Source organism: Thermobia domestica, chromosome 13 (genome assembly GCF_964235325.1).
Source record: "Thermobia domestica chromosome 13, izTheDome1.hap1.1, whole genome shotgun sequence".
Classification (NCBI taxonomy): Eukaryota; Metazoa; Arthropoda; class Insecta; order Zygentoma; family Lepismatidae; genus Thermobia; species Thermobia domestica.
The window spans coordinates 83,400,530-83,417,922 of record NC_137466.1 but is presented as its reverse complement, the minus strand read 5'-3'; the positions used below and the strand labels follow the sequence as shown (position 1 = coordinate 83,417,922).

At 36.2% G+C, this 17,393-nt stretch overlaps 1 protein-coding gene across 1 annotated transcript in view; it reads right to left on the bottom strand.

The window, feature by feature from the left end:
- The window catches only part of Invadolysin (leishmanolysin-like peptidase, invadolysin), a 390,958-nt gene that overhangs the window by 102,188 nt on the left and 271,377 nt on the right, over nt 1-17,393 (bottom strand). The window contains exon 2 of the mRNA XM_081735983.1: nt 7,661-7,761. Coding sequence (XP_081592109.1) covers nt 7,661-7,761 — 101 coding nt within the window. The remainder of the gene's footprint in view (nt 1-7,660; nt 7,762-17,393) is intronic.

Genomic DNA, 17,393 nt, shown 5'->3' with positions numbered 1-17,393 from the left:
GGAATTTTATTTCAAGAAATTTCAGATTCAATATGATTATAAATTATATTAAAATTTGTAAAATCACCCCTAATATAAGACTAAATTTTCAAAAAAAAAAAAAAATCGGGGTTTTAGGGATTGGCATCCCTGACGATGGTAATAGAAAGATCTTTATTTCTGTTGTTGCAAATTATATTCCTTGTTTTGAGACTACTGTCGAATACACAATCTGCAATTCTTGAGAAACCACTACAATTGTAAGCCCATCCTTTTTCTTCCTCTTTTTTCTTCCCTTCTGGGGCAAATATATATAAAAAAAAAACGGTGAAACATATGTCTAATTATTATAACTGAGAAGTCCATATACAAAATTTCATGTCCCTAACCTTTAGAAATTCTGAGTTATGTCCATTTTAATACAATACTTGCCACCCTTTTCCCTCCCACCCGTCGAATCTCCAAAAATCTTTCCTTATGGGACCCTTACATCACAAATCCTATACCCTGCTTAAATTTCAAGTTCCCAGCTTAAGCGGTTTGGCCTGAGCGTTAATCAATCAATTAATTAATCAATCAATCAATCATGATGTTTAATAGCAAAGTGAACAATAGTAGTATTTTAGGGGCTGGTCCTTGCGTATTTTCGTATGAGCATTTATTATATATGGCTTCTCTGTACATTTTGGTAGATATTTCGTGGAAAAAAGTTCATAGAAGGAAAAATAATACACTATTGCCATGTACTATCTCACTGTGTTTCACAAAACAAGAAAAAAATGACAATCTCTGAACAACAACATTAATTATCACATGACGTGAGTTCTTTCACGCTTTTTTTTTTTTTTTTTGCCCTATTGCAATTTTTAATTAAAAGCAACTTTGTGCTAATCATTTTCTTGTTATGAAACCAGTGACGGTTATTTAGTTGGCAAGGTTGCTTAGTGCTGTACATTATAAACAAGGTATTTGAAAGTGTCTTACAAGAATAACTACCTTCTGTAACAAATTGTATTAAGTATGCAATATAAGCTGTTTTTTCTCTTTCCCTCTACCATTTTTTCTTTCTTTTTTCTTTTTTTAAAAAGTAATTTTGCTTCTGCACGTACGAGGATCGTTTCATATTATCTTTTGGAGATAAATGAAATACAGTAGACTATCGATTATCTGGCCTAGCTAAGAAAATAAGCGACTTTCGTTTCCAAACTCTGTGAATTCAATACTCAAATTCGAAGCAGTACATCTATAACTACTGACTGCGATAGAGGAATAAGATCAATAAGATAAAAGATGGGTTCTGTTCCTCGGATGTTGAATTCATATCAAAAAGCTATAACTCACTATCTCTTACTGTTTTAGCTCTATGGGGATTAACTATAAAACCGGAACCGGTGATTGATGCCTACCACTTCTAGTTGCAATAAAAACTATAAAACCGGAACCGGTGATTGATGCCTATCACTTCTAGTTGCAATAAAAACTATAAAACCGGAACCGGTGATTGATGCCTATCACTTCTAGTTGCAATAAAAACAATAAAATCAGAGGTGAAACATATTCTTGGTGCTGAATCTATACCAAAAATCTGCTAATCGGTAAGTATTTCTGTTTTATCAATTATGCAATCAGTATTGTAATCGATACACAAAGATTCTTACCGCTTCCGGTTTCAACAGATATATAAGTCCAGACAAAATTTATTCTTATGGTGCAGAATCTATGATTTAAAAAAAACATTTTCTGATATCCCTGACCGTCTTTGCTGTATGGAAATAAGTATTGAAACAGGAAGTATTTATAAATTTAAGTTTTGGTAGAGTGTTGCTGATGATGAAGGTATGGTCTCTTGAGACCCTGAATCGATTGCTGAAATCCGTTTCTTGTTGTCTATTACCGTTTTTTGTTCTATGTCGAGCAACATTAAAACCGGAAACAGTTGATTTCTACCATTTCCGATTTGAATAGCGCGAATAATAACGGAAGTTTTGAGACCTATTCTTGGGACGCTGAATCGATTGCATAAAAATCGCTTCCCGATCTCTCTTACCATTATTGCTCTGTGGAAATTAGTATCAAACCAGAAATAGTATTAACTTTCAACCACTTTCGATTTTGATAAAGTGTTGGGAATGACGATGATATGTTTTCCTGAGAAGCTGAATGGATTGCAGAAAACAGCATGTCGCTACCTATTACCGTTTTTGTTCTGTGACGAAAACCGTTGAAACTGGAAATTATTTTCGGTTTGGTTAGAGGATTAACGGAGGAAATAGACCCTATCTCAGAGTTATGTATAACATAGTTTGGAAGTCTTTCTAAAAAAAAATAATAAGAAATGTTTGAACGATCTACTCGACTTGTGTCGCTTTCATAAAAACGCGAATTTGTCAAGGAGAAGCATGAGGGATGACGTCCCTCGGCGAGCACACTATCCGGAAGGAAAGGGAAGGAACAAAGGGTTGAGGTAGGAAGGAAGCGGCCTCGGACCTATAAGTTAGGTACCACCTTGGCATTTGCCTGGTGTGAATGAGGAAAACCCAGGAAAACTTTATTTACTCGTAAGAGGACTGGTCTGAAGAAACCTTTTTACACTTTTCCGACTCCTCCACACACGTGCCTCCACCGGGAATAGAACCCGGGACCGCTCGCACCAAAGGTAGGAGCGTTAGCGACTACACTACGCGGGGGCACTCTATGAACGACTTTTTCAGAACTTATACTTGTAAGTGTTGACTATTTTAGGTTAACTTTTCATATTTATTAAATCATTTATCAATGAAGAGTAAAACAAGTTTAAATCTTTTTTGTTAAAAAAAGAAGAATTAGGCCTAAGTTCTGTTAAAGTTTCTTTTTTAAAAAAAAAAATAAAAATTTTAAAACTAAGTACTTATGTATACTGTACATCGTAGACATTTTAAAATTATTTTAAAATGTGTTGGATTTTTCAATACCTGGGGACTTCCTTTATACTAAGGCCCATCCGCTCTGCCTTTCTGCTACATTAGGCCGGATAGTCCGTAGTCTACTGTATATATATATATATATATATATATATATATATATATATATATATAACACAATACAAACACATAAAAACGAATTTTGTGCTTCCATTTCGTACTGCTTTCATTGTAGACACCAGTATGTATATATAGAGAGTAATTAATGACTTTTGAACAATCTGTTAAGAACCATTGAAAGTATCTCGCTAATCAGACTTGTTCCTTGCACTTTTCTCGAAATTATTTATTATTTCATTTATTTGGAGTTGAACATCCTACTTCAACGATGAGCTTATATGAGACTTCTTTGGGTCTATAGTTTAATACGGGAAGCAAAAGGCATGTTACCACTGAGAATCAAACCGAACACGAGTCACCTGCACCGATGTGAAGAATAATAACCATTTAGGCAAGTGGGAATGTCTAACGCAGTAAGTATCGAGATTTGAACTAGTGTTCTTTTGGTTACTAATGTCTCTAATTGAAGAAGACAAACTGAGAAATTAATTACATAATGATACACTGATTTACAATTAGAAACAAAATCATAATTCCAAAATATATTTTTTAATTTTCGCTCATAAGGGTATTATGGTGGACAACATAGTTTTCTTTTATAGGTTTTCCCCCTATATTTTCATTCCACCGTTTCATTCATTTTCATTAATGATCTATCTCCCTTAGCCTAAAGGGCAGGAACGTGCGATGTTAAACTTAAGATTTCGTTATTTATTTCATTTTTTAATAAAACTTTAGTTTGTTTCGTTCAGTTTAACATCCTCTAATAAAATCCATTGAACTCGAATGAAATCAATCAACCTTCATCTGGAATTGAACCAGAAACCACATGCACTGAACACAAGCCATGTTTGTCAGCAAGCCGTGGATATACCAGTAGAGTTACCAGCAGAAGTCGATATTCCCTTTCCGTCTTCTTACATGTTTTGTGAATAACATAGGAACGAAGACATAAATTTCCTCTGGCGTAGAAAGAACAGAATTCTCCGTAACTTACTGAACAGCATATATAAATTGATCCACTCATTCCGAAGTTATTGACAGGAGATAACGTACGGGAGGAATGGTAATGACTGCATAAGTATGTAGATAGACAAATGATGACTTCGTTTTGGGTCATTTCTCCTGAAAATAGTCTCACAACCCTCCTGGATCCGGAAGAAACAGAACTAAATTTCCTTTCAACATTTCGTGATTTGAAAGTGGTTATCCTTTCAATCATTACTCTTTTTTTCAATGAGAAGCGGGGAGATGAGGGGGAAGACGTTCCTCCTATACCACCACTTACAACGATTGCCTTCAATATTTCATGACGCTTGGCGGGGAAATGCATGACACGTCCATTAATATTCTCTGTCGGAACTTCCGCATCATTGAAAGACGTTGGCGGCACATCGTGAGAATTGAAGAGACTAATTCTCACACGAAAATTACCTTATTTTAGGTTTCTTTTCTTTGGATGAATTTATTTCTCTTACATATACGAAAGTGCATCTTAAGAAATTATTTTTTGTTCTTTCGCATGCAAATGATTAGAGACAACCGCAATCGTCTTCAATAGTTTTTCTTTCTTTCTTTCTTTCTTTCTTTTTTTTTTTTTTTTTTTTTGTCGAAAAGCAAGAAAAGAAACGGAAAAATATTAATCAATGCAACTGTTACGTCAAAACAACGCTTTTCTTCCATTTGTGAAAACTCTTAATGAATTAGTGCTCAGAAGCATGCGATAATAAGTGAATGAGGTCCGTATTCAGTTCCACCCAACCTCAATAATAATACGAAAGGCCAGAAATAGGCCTACTCTAAGGTTGAGGTATCACCAGTTCGCGTGATGTTAAGAGGTTAATGAGACTGAATAGGGCCGATAAGTTTTCCGAAGCAAAGGGGAAGTACACGATGTGTTTTGGGTTTAAACAAGAGATGTGCAGTAACGGAACCAAACTACAAAAGTAGGAAAAAATGCTAGAAATTGTTGTCAATATTTGAAGAGGTAACTAAAAGAACGTTTCTATACTGGTTTATATTTATAATAGTGTAAATCGAACTTTCTGGGGTAGCTCAGTGCAAGCCGGTGGACGTAGTCAAGCAATCTAAGGTGTGAAGGGTTCGAGTCCCTCTGTAGTAGCATGGATGGAATTTTAACTGACCACGAGGATTCTGTATTCGTGTTCCTGTCGAGTCTAGTAGTCCTGAACAGTGGTAGAAAAAGTAAATAAGGATCAGGAAGTTTTTAAATTAAAAAGTGGATAGCGTATGCTCCTTTGGTGTACGTCGTCCCAGGTTCGATTTCTGGTGGGAAAGCACATGTAAAATTTTAACTATCTCCGATTTTCCTGTTGATTGGATTTATTGATTTGATTTTGGCGTCCCTTTCAGTAACGAGGCTACAGTATATGAGACATAGACCTACAGCTTAACGTGGAATCCGTATCACATGAGCACCTGTCGGGAATCAAACCCGAAGTCTCCCGCGCCAAACGAGTGTACACTAACCGCTTAGCCACAAGGACGCTCCCAATATTTTTGTGTTCGTATCCTTGTCATGGGAGAAAATGTTATGGAAGCAGTATAATTAGCAAAATAGTGGTAATTAGAGAATAAAGTTATTGAGGAATGTTGGGTTTATCAGTTAATATTTTTTAAAAAAAGAGGTAGAGCGAGGGGTCCTTAGTTCAATCCCAGGACACATGAGTTTGTAGTTAACAACACATTGTATATACAATACATTTTTTCCATCTTTTCATTTTCCCTATTTTCCCCATCTTCTCTTTCCACCAATTCTTTTACTCTCATTCACTTTATCATTTGTCTTTGTCAACATACAGACAGCATAATCATAACGGAAAGATTTCATTTAATCCTTTTTAACTTTCCTGAAACAAACTGATGTGTATAAAATTTCTTTATCATTTCGGAGCTTTACTTCACTCCTCACTCGTAACGTCGTCTCAGCACCGGTAGCCAATCCGTACTACACCTCACGTTATTTTGTCTTAGCATAATTTTGAATGTGCTACTGCAGTTAGTGATGTTTCTAAGTTAAATTGATTAAACTTTTCCAAATGCATTAACCTTTTAAATGGCCGCTGTCTTTGTTTTAACACTCCAAGGCTGGCACTATTTAAGGTATGGTTAACCATTATGTATTAGGTAATTCTGGTTAGCAATAACTTAACACTAGCGGCTCAGCGTATAGTAACGGGTAACGGGTGTATGAGTGTAACGGATTGGCCACTTCTTGTATACTGATTCGTAAACAGATCATAGGTCAGGAAATAAAGAAGTATTTTGGATATTTGTAACTATCTTTCGCAAAAAACATATCTTAGGAAGTAAAATAAAGTAGTATTATTGATAACACAGTCACACACACACACACACAAATCTGTGCACCGGACCTCAGGCTATGGATTCAATGTATTTTGTTATGAATCCAAACTTAAAAACCCTAGGACGATCGATCGTATCCATTGTTTGAGATATTATATATATATATATATATATATATATATATATATATATATATATATATATATATATATATATATATATTAGTGGTGGGCACAAAAACCGGGTTTTTGGTTTTAGAAAAACCGAAACCGGTTTTTGAAAATTTTCTCCAAAACCGGTTCAGTTTTTCACCTGATCCGGTTTCGGTTTTCTTCAAAACCGATTCCGTTTTTTTTTTTTTCAAAATTTGTTCTATTTCTGACCAGAATGGTGTTTCGTTGTTCTCCGGAAACCGAATCCATTTCCACAGAAATAGTCTTATGTGTTTTCGAAAAGTTTTCACCGAAACCAGTTACGGTGAAAACCAAACCGGTTTTTGGAGAAAACCGAAACCGGTTTCGGTGAAAAACCGAACCGGTTTTGAAGAAAACCGAAATGTCGGTTTTTCGGGTTTCGGTTTTTATAGAAACCGGTTTTTGGTTTTTATAAAAACCGGTTTTGCCCATCCCTAATATATATATATATATATATATATATATATATATATATATATATATATATCAGTTTTGTTTTATGAGTCCTCAGTCCTCATCCAAAATCGCTCAAATTTTTCGCTCATAGAAAATTACCATAGTCAATAGTCCTGGAGTTTCGAAAGTTGGATTCTGTATATGAAATGAAATCTTTGAGTTTTACGTCCCACGGTTATGCCGGTTAAAGGAGACGGTGATTATGAGAAATGAATAAAATGGTGGAATGAAATAAGTGGGAGAAAACGGGAGAACCCCGAGAAAACCCACGCACACGGTGTTTGTCTACCACAAAGTTCACTTGGCGGGGCTGGGATCGAACCCGGGACCCCAAGCACCAGAGGTGAACGCTCTACCACTGAGCCACCGCGTGTGGGCCCGATTGCGTGTAGCTATTTGTTTGCTGAGTCGGTGGAGAATGTAAATTCATTGTAAAGAGCTAATAAAATAAAATAAAATAAAATAAAATAAAATAAAGTATATTTAGAATGATTTTAAGAACTTTCATTTCCAACCACATTCAAAGTTTTTTCTTCTTTTTTTTTACAAGGAGAGAGAGAGAGAGAGAGAGGCCAATGACTATCTGTACAAATTTCTAATATCGAAAAGATTTTCGCAGGTGACCTATTTCCCTTTTCTTAAAATACCAAAAAAAAGGAAAAAGAAATGAGATTATTTTTTTACCTGTAGACGCTTTCATCGTAGTATAATAATATTCGTAATGGCTGATCGATGCTTCTTTTCTTCACTATGTGGGCGGGTTCGATGTGCACGTCGTGAATCACCTGCAAAAAGGATAAAAAGAAATGCTTCAATCTTGCAACATAACAAAGTGAATAGTTGCTCTCAATAGAACAAAAACTAAAGGTTACAGGTTAATACTTAAAAAGGTTACGGCGATTATCCGTATACAATTTGGTGTATTATACTTTCATTTCTTTTTTTCTGTTTTCTTTTCGATTTGTTTTCTATAGTGAAATACACGTATTTCTTACGTTAAGTGAACATAATTTTACACTAATATTATTGACAAGTAGAATAACTACTCCATCCTTTATCTTTCCTAACATACGGCCGGCCTAAGCAGTAGGTCCCGTTTCATATAGCCTAGGTGTTAATAAAAAGGACATTAAACTCTAAACAACCCACCAGTTAATACTGTCATGACTGTCATGGGGAAATTCTGCTCTATAATTACACATGTATGAGTGAACTTCATGTAACATTGAACATAAATGAAATAAAGATTAGGTTTAAAGAGCAGAAATACAGAAGAAGTGCTGTAAATGTAGTGGCTGATCAAAAATTTATTATATTATATTATATTATATTATATTATATTTAGTAAATTTTTGATCACCCATTACATTTACAGCACTTCTGTATTTCTGCTCTTTAAACCTAATCTTTATTTCATTTATGTTCAATGTTACATGAAGTTCACTCATACATGTGTAATTATATATATACACCTCTATTTATTATTGTTGATAGTATTGCCCACGAAACGATAAATAAGGCCGAATGTCTAAGATCGTCTCGTCTTGTTGTAGACTGATGAAATAATGAAAACAAGGGTACCTATGACAAAAGAAGTACTGTATTGAAACATCTCGCCTACATCAAAATGTGTGCATGATGAGTTCTGCGGCAACTCTGACCAACACAAAACGCAAGAGAATGCGATACTGCATTGATATTCTTGACACCATATTACACAAATGGAGACGCCTCTCTTGATCGGATTCTGACTGGTGATAAACCTGGGTGTCTCATATCACCCTAGAGAGATCAAGCGCCAATCACGAGAGGCATCATCCCTAATTACTCAATCTTTTTTGTAGAATCTTGTCTCAATCCTCAAGGAATTCTTTGTCGTCTCGTCGTGTATGTAAATATATGTACAAAATTTATGTAATGTCTTTATTCTTAATTTCAACTAGAAGTTATCAGAATCTTTCTGCATCAAAAGAAGTCCAGGAAGGGTGTGATACAACATTTAAAGCATATTTATTATTGGATTAGGTTGGTAGATCTCTGGGCTTTCGTCATCTAGTCATGTTAGCCCGTCACTTATGAGGGATGGCGTCCCTCGGCGAGCACATTGCCCGGTGAATTGGGGAGGAAGAAGTGAATGGGCAAGCGGCCTGAGATCATTATGTTAGGTACGATCAATAGAACCCAGGACCGCTTGCACCAAATGCGAGCACGTTAGCGACTACGCTACGCAGGGGATCATATTTGTTATTGGAGTATACTGTGTAACGACTTGCGTATCTTTAAACATCGATAAATACTCTTCACCATGTTCGTATAATTACATTAACAATTTTTAGTTTCTATGTTATGAATCAAGTGACACTAAAACAGTGTTTGTGATTTAAGACTTGGGTCTCTTGTCCATGAGACTTATGAAATTTCTCACCTTGAAAACGATTCAAGAATTCTCTTGATGTCTCGTGTTGTCTCGAATTTAGAAACGCACTTCTTTTCTCGTTCGAGATGACGCGAGAAATTTCTCGGTTCGTGCGTAACACTAATTGTCAACAAGTTTCAACTATTGCACGATTGGGTTCTATAGCCGATGGGGACACTCTCAAGGCAGGGTACTCAGGTGTAACACGCCGATTGTGATAAGATTGCACAGACATAAAGAACATCGAAAAAGACGCGACACGTATTTTTTATATATATATATATATGCCAACAAGCACATTGAAAGGGTCAAATAGGGACATAAAAATGGAGTCAAAATGAGATTATGTGGAATATAGCGAGAACGAGAAGAGATATCGGAAAGGTTTAAATGCACGAAATACTACCCATAGTCGACGCAATTCAATGAGGTAGAACACACCCATGAGAAGAGAGCAGAACATCCGAAAATGGACCAATCACGTGTACAACATTGTCACAATGTGTTACGGAAATGAGCGAAAAGGGTGATAAGGAGCAGGAAGAAAGAAGAAACGAAAACAGAAAATACGTGCTTTTGCTTTGGGTGCATTCATCGCCCATATGCGAAAATAACACACAGGAAGGATGCAAACGCCGTTCGTATAGGCAGCCAGCGAGACAGTACTGCGCAGTGGGTTACATATATCGGGTAATGGGAACAAAAATTCATAGCACCGTCCAGGTGGTCCACATACGTAAGATAAACAGCAACATTAATATCAGTACCACACATGAGTATCAACATTATATCACTACGAAAATACGCGTACAACATAACAGTAATAGTAACAATTTTGTTTCTGTGTTACTACTGCCTACACACATTTTCGTTCCCAACATCCATCTAATCGTTGTTCTCATTACGCGATATATGCAACCCACCGCACAGTGCTGTCTCGCTGGCTGTCTATACGAACGGCGTTTGCATCCTTCCTACGTGTTATCCCATCTTCGGACATTGAGATAAATCTGCATCTCTATCGCATACGGGCAGGATATGCACCAAAAGCAAAAACACGTATTTTCTGTTTTCCTCTCTACTTTCTTCCTGCTCTTTATCACCCTTTTCGCTCATTTCAGTAACACACTGTGATAATGTTGTACATGTGATTGGTCCATTTTCGGATGTTCTGCTCTCTTCTCATGGGTGCGTTCTACCTTATTGAACTGCGTCGACTATGGGTAGTATTTCGTACATTTAAACTTTTCCGGTATCTCTTCTCGTTCTCGCTATATTCCACATAATCTCATTTTGACCCCATTTTTATGCCCCTATTTGACCCTTTCAATGTGCTTGTTGGCCGATATAAAAAAAATATGTGTCGCTTCTTTTTCGATGTTCTTTATGTCTGTGCAATCTTATCACAATCGGCGTGTTACACCTGGGTACCCTGACTTGTCAGTCAAAAAAGTGACCTGAGTGAGGTTTTCCTGGATTATCTTCAGTCACACCAGACAAATTATAACGAAATACTTTGGATAGATTAATAATTACCTGCACCTTGGGCAGAAAGTGCTCATACATAAGCAATATACTTAATAGAATGTTAATTTAATAATAACAAAAGAAGAATGTTTTTAATATATGTAAAAAAAAATATATTATGGGTTAGTGTTATGTTTTGAGTTGCTATGTAGTTGTTCATGGATACCTAATCATCTTGTATGTGTGCATGACAATTTGAATGAAAATACGTAAAAGTGTATCAACTAATAAACCATTTGATACCGTTCATCGACTTTATAATTTTGATAGAAAAGGTTAGAATAATAATATGTATAATTATTAAAGATATTTTTACATGCAAACTATTACTACCACTCGAGATTCATATATCATCGATCGAACCAGGTTGACGACTACCCTTGGTGAGTCGTTATAAAATTCCGGGATGGTACCTAAGACAATGGTCCCAGGCCGCTTCCTTCCTTTCTTCCTCCCCACTTACTTAGACACTGTTCTCGCCGAGGAATGTCATCCCTCATACCTGATAGGCTAACATGGCCATAGTTGCAGAAAGTCCAAAAATCTAATTCCTAAACCTAATCGTAATGCACGATTTGGATTTTATTCACAGGCGAAGAAGGCTAAGTGTATAGTACTTCCGAATGAAGTATTAGTTTGTTACTAGAAGCTCCAACCTGACTTCTGTGAGCTTTGTAATATGTCACCTCATTACAATAGGTGTATAACTGCAGCTAGTGTCTATTTGATCAACCTATGTGTGACCATGTTATTGCATAAACGAATCTGTCTACTAATCTTTGATTTACCCTAAAAACAGTGTAACAAAGAATTAAGCCTCAATACAAAGCACGTGCATTGCTAAAGGAGGTTTGAAATAAATATACATTTTAATTAGTAGCATAGTAATATACTAACGAAAAACACGAAGCTACTTGTGTCGGTGCGGGGTTCTTGCCCTCTTCCGTACCAAGCAAAGCCTGAAATTAAGTTACTAATATAAAGCCAAGTAGAATGTATTCATATTAGAGGTTTGCACGGGCTCGGGCCGGAGTCGGACCTGCAAAGCATAAAACACTTCGGGCCCGGGCAGTAAATTTTTAAATATACGATATTTCTCGGGCCTTTTCGGGCCTAACTTTGTAAATATACTGTACAACGATATTTACTGCCCAGGGGCCGTTCTTTCTGGAGAACTTTTAAAGCAACTGCAAAATTAAATCTCTAATTGCTGTCAATAAAAATACAATTTTGCCTTAATTATTAAGTTTCTGTAATTCGGGCTCATTTGATTATCACGCGAGCTGGGGCCTAAATGCTAAATCATATTTCGGACTCGGGTCGGCCTCACATTATAAATTCACGGGCCGTACCGAGCTGGACCCGGGTTAAAAATTCCGGCTCGTGCAGACCTCCAATTCATATGGAAGGAAGATAAATGCGAATTGTCACCTGCTATAATGTGACAAGCAACTGCTATAACGTTAATGCAACAAGCAAAGCTAATATAAAATAGGTCTTTCACGAGACATGTCGGTAAAAATAAATAAATGAATAAAATGTAGCAATACATATGTCAAACCAGTGTTTCGGCAATCTTTTCAAGCCTAGCGCCCCCTTGGGTGAATGCGATTTTCCTGAGCGCCGCCCGTCATCTCAACCTGATCCATCCATGCACAAGATTAAGAGGCCTCATCCCGGCGAAATTAAAATACCGTTAATTTTACAGTAATTATGTGGTATCTTCAAATAGATAAAAGATAACTGAAATGTGGAACAAGAGCGCCCTAGACAATATTATTGTGCGTGAGGTACCGTTATCACGAGTCACCTAGTGGATTTCCGTTTTCAGCCGTTTAGAAACGCGAAAATAAATGTCGATTTTCAAAATGGCTCGAAATCGAAAGCAGATAAGAGAGTCGTGATAACGGCATCTCATGTAAAATTATATTGTCTAGGGCGCTCTTGTTCCACATTTCGATTATCTTTTATCTATTTGAAGATATCACATAATTACTGTAAAATTAGCGGTATTTTAATTTCGCAGTCCAAGAATCAGAACAACACTTTAATTCTTAAAATCAGCTTTGAAGAATAAACATTATTATTTGGAGAAGAAAATCTAAACTTTTGCTAATTTTGTAAAATGCACAGTGGCTTTCGCCCAATAAGAAAACATGAAATCTCAGACTTCCCCCTAAATGGTATATCGCCCTCAATCGCTCCTTTTTTGTTACAGTGCCTTCTTTGGAAACGGGAACGCCCACGTTGAGAACCACTGCCTTAAACCAATATAAGTACATTTCTTATTTAGGTACTAATGAAAAATAAAATGGTATATTTTAGTTTAAAGTAACACCATTACGCGTTTTGGGCTGAGGCAAACTATAAACCCAAGTCTCATATAGCCTCGGTGCTAAAAGGGACGTTAAACTCAAACGCAAGTGAACAACTATTGTGTTCTGGTGTGAACGACACAACAGTAACTGGACGAATTAGCAGAATACGAATATGAGAGAAAATAGAAAAAAAAAACACAGATACGATGTTGTCAACCACAAGTTCACACGGTCTGGAATAGAATCAGAATTTGTTAGCATTAAACATGAACGCTTTTACCACTAACCACTACATTACCCTTACGTAAGTGCGTTCAAAATTTATATAATCTTAACTAAAGATGATGTGTATAAAATCTGCTATAAAACTGACTAATATAATTGTTACAAGTAATCGGCGGATATTCTGATCCAGGAAATGGAAGTGAAAATATTACGTCTACGTCGGACTTTTTTAAAAACTTTTTTTTTTTTTTTTTTAACTAAGGATAGCCAATACTGGAATTTTTACTTTCGGGAATCCGAAAAGTAAAATCGGAAAAATTCTGGATGTTTTCCGAAATCTGGAAAGCGAAATTTCCGATTCCGGAAAATTTTGACCATCCCTATTTTAAACCAAAATAAGGCCCAGTGTGTAAGGCTTCGTGAAGGCGGAAAGAGGGGTGAATTTAATACTATCCTGTTTAAGAACAAAAAATAAATAAACAAATAAAAATAAAAATATATAAAAGTAAAATAAAATAAGTAGATCTGCGGTGGATCAATGGTAGAACGTTCATCTCTGGAACGTGGAGTTTCTGGTTCGATCCCAGCTCGCCCCGAGTGAACTTTGTAGAGGACAAACACCGTGTGCGTGGGTTCTCTTGAAGTTCTCCCATTTTCTCCCACTTTATTCATTCCACCATTCCATTCATTTCTCATCATCACCGTCTTATTTAGCCTAGCCGGCATATAGGTGAGACTTAAACTGAAAGATTTCATCGCATTTTTCGTCTGTAAGTACCGGTAATATGCAAACTTCAATACATTTAGGAGTGGCGGGTTGCATAAACATCTAGGCAAAAAATTAGATATCGCACAGACGCCTTACTCTGTCAGACACCCAATTTCTACAGTAATACTTCAAAGTCCGGCTAATAGTTGTCGCTAGATGCGCTACTTCCTACCTGACAAGAGATGTCGCTAGTATGCAGGTACTTTGTAGACGTGCCGAAGGCTTAAGGAAAACAAATAGTCTTTTTAAACAAAGGATCTATTTTATACATTTTATCAAAAGAAGCCCTAGCATCACGATGGTAATGGAAAAATTTTTCAATTCAAAGCTGCAAATGCAATTCCTCGTTTTGAGACTTCTGTCGAATGAGTGATCTGCAACAAGTTCACCGAGAGTATGCTGAGTACAGTAGTACATTCTTAGCAAACCAACAGAGGAAACATTAAGCACGAGAACCATTAATTTACTTGCAAAATTGTGAATGAAATAACTGCTTTACAAACCAATTGTAATCACAGATAAATCTCTTGATTTGTTCCACTTCAAACTGTTGTCTCCTTGGTTATAAATTAACTCGAGATAATCTCCTTACACGTAAGTCGGAAGAGAATAAAATATATACATTTTTAACAAACCCATAATGAGAAAAATCACATTAAACAGTAACAAACTTGAATTTATAGTCTGATGAATGGATTGTAAATTATAATTAACATAGCTCGGAAGAGATGATAATTGATAAATTTGTTAATCATCTTCTAATTACTCTGCTGTCAATGCATTATTATTCACTAAAATAATAAGCAGGCAAATATGATTAAGTACTCTTTGTTTCTAGACGTTACGTTAGAGTATTCGAGATTAGTTTTAGATCCAACAATCTTCTGAAATGACGTTCCTCGTATACCTCAACCTTCCCAAGTTTAAGACAGGAATTATCTCCCACGGGAAGGTTTTTGGTTAACATATATATATATATATATATATATATATATATATATATATATATATATATATAAAACCTCATGAGAACTTACTAAGAGAACGCAAATTAACTTGTTGCATCCATACACAAGTCATTCAAGTCTGTATCTTTTTTTTAAATAATAAATCAAATCTGAAGATACGTAGATGTCAATAATATAGTACAGGGTGTCCAATATACAATTCAATCCGGAGTTTGGGATAGTGGAACTTTTGAACCTGAAGCGATACACAAATAATGGTTATACCAAAATAAAGCTCTGTTCATGCATATATTTTTAAACTAGGAAGCAACGATTGAAGTACACTAGGAACCACACAGTGTTGCCAGATGTTTTTGCAAAACATGTAAATGGACTCATAGCTCATACATATGGATGTTCTGTTTAGTTGGAGTAGCTTGGAAACTATGGAGCAGAAAAAAGAATTTTTCATTTCCATCGATAACTAATCGGATGAGGCCTCTGTAAGCAGGAACTAGGGAAATCGTAGTTTTCATAAATTAGGCACTGAATTATGAAATTAATTCAGCGTTCTTAGAATAGGAACCATCTTCTCTCTTAAGCGGTAGAAATCAACAATTTCCGGTTTTAACGCTGATCGCTATACAGTGAAAACGGTAACAAATAGCGAGAAGCGGTTTTCTATAATCAATTAAGCGTCCCAAGAGCAGTACTGTTCCATGGGGAAGAAAAGCGGGGCAACGGCCCCGGGAACCGAAGTAAGGGGGCGCAAAATTTGGGAGAAAAAGAAAAGGGAAGAAAAAAAAGAAAGGAAAAATTACTTTGAATATGTCCTATAATTATGTCTTATGGTTGGTGTATGTTTCTCTGTGTGTTTTGTTTGTTTTGCTTTTATGTCAATGTGTGTGTGATTGTCTCTTCGGCATCATCTTTTCTTTTCTTCTTTCTTCTTGTGTTTGGTTTTCCTGTATGTTTATGGCTTTCCCCTGTATCTTTTTTCTTTTTTGGTTTCTCTTCTGTGCGGTATTTTATACACTCCTTGGTTTTTCAACTGAAAAGGTTTTTCACTAACACTATAATTTTATTAATACACTATTTCCATTGATATTTTCACTTACACTTACACTTTTCACTATCATACTTTGGAAATAATACTTCCTACTAGTACTACTACTTTCACTAATGCTTTCAACACTACCTAGGTAAATTCACTAATTTATTCCACTTTAATTTCTTGGTTTTCCCTATATATTGTACTTATTTCACTCAGGTTTTCTCTCCTGTATTTTAGTGTTGTACTTACTGGTTTGTCACCTGTTTTATTTACTAAATTAATATTTTCTTTGTTCCTTACTGGCCTTATCATAAAGTTTTCTACCGCTTGCAAGGTTTCTTGAGTGTTCTCATCGGTTCCTAATGGTCTGGGTCCAGGGTCCACTTGGAGCACTTAGTGTGAAACCCGGTCCGTTGTATCCCAAAGCCATCTTCACCAATTTTACTCAACGCCGGAGCGGTAGCTCCCTATTTCCACTTCCCTTTCAAGGACCCGCCACCACAAGAACATTCACTCATCCACGTCTCACACTTCACATCGCACCGGAACTCCTATCCAGTACCTAGGCTGGAGATGCTAGTCACACATTCCTGTTTCCGGTGGAATACACGGTTTTCCAGTGTTTCCCATCCTGGAATCTTTTTTCCGGCCCGAGAACACCTCACCCATTCCCTTTTTCTTTCACACTTTCCACTCACTCTCGTCTCCTTATGTAAGTTTGTTTCCTTAGTTCAGAATACTCATTTGTAAGTTTCCTTAGTTTCTCACAATCTTCTTTGTTCATTAAAATTTTCTGTAGGGGCTGTCCTCGTAGATTTTCTCTTAATCTCAGAGTATCTTCTAGTATTGGGCACCGCATTATGTGGTGCTTAGGAGTGCCAATTTCCCCGCAGTCACAATTTGGAGTTTGTCTTGCATTTATTTTGTGAAGAAATTCATCGAAAGGTCCGTGTCCTGTTAAGAAATGAATCATTCCGAAGGTTCGGTTTAAATGTCCTATCTGTAATCTATCATCTACATTTGGAAAAATTTGATGCACCCTGTGTGCTCCGTCGTACTTTTGCCATTGATTATTCTACGTTTGTATAATGTGGCTATTTATTTCATTTTTGTCTTTTAATTCTTTGTCAAATATTTCTCTAATTTTCTCATTATTTCCTT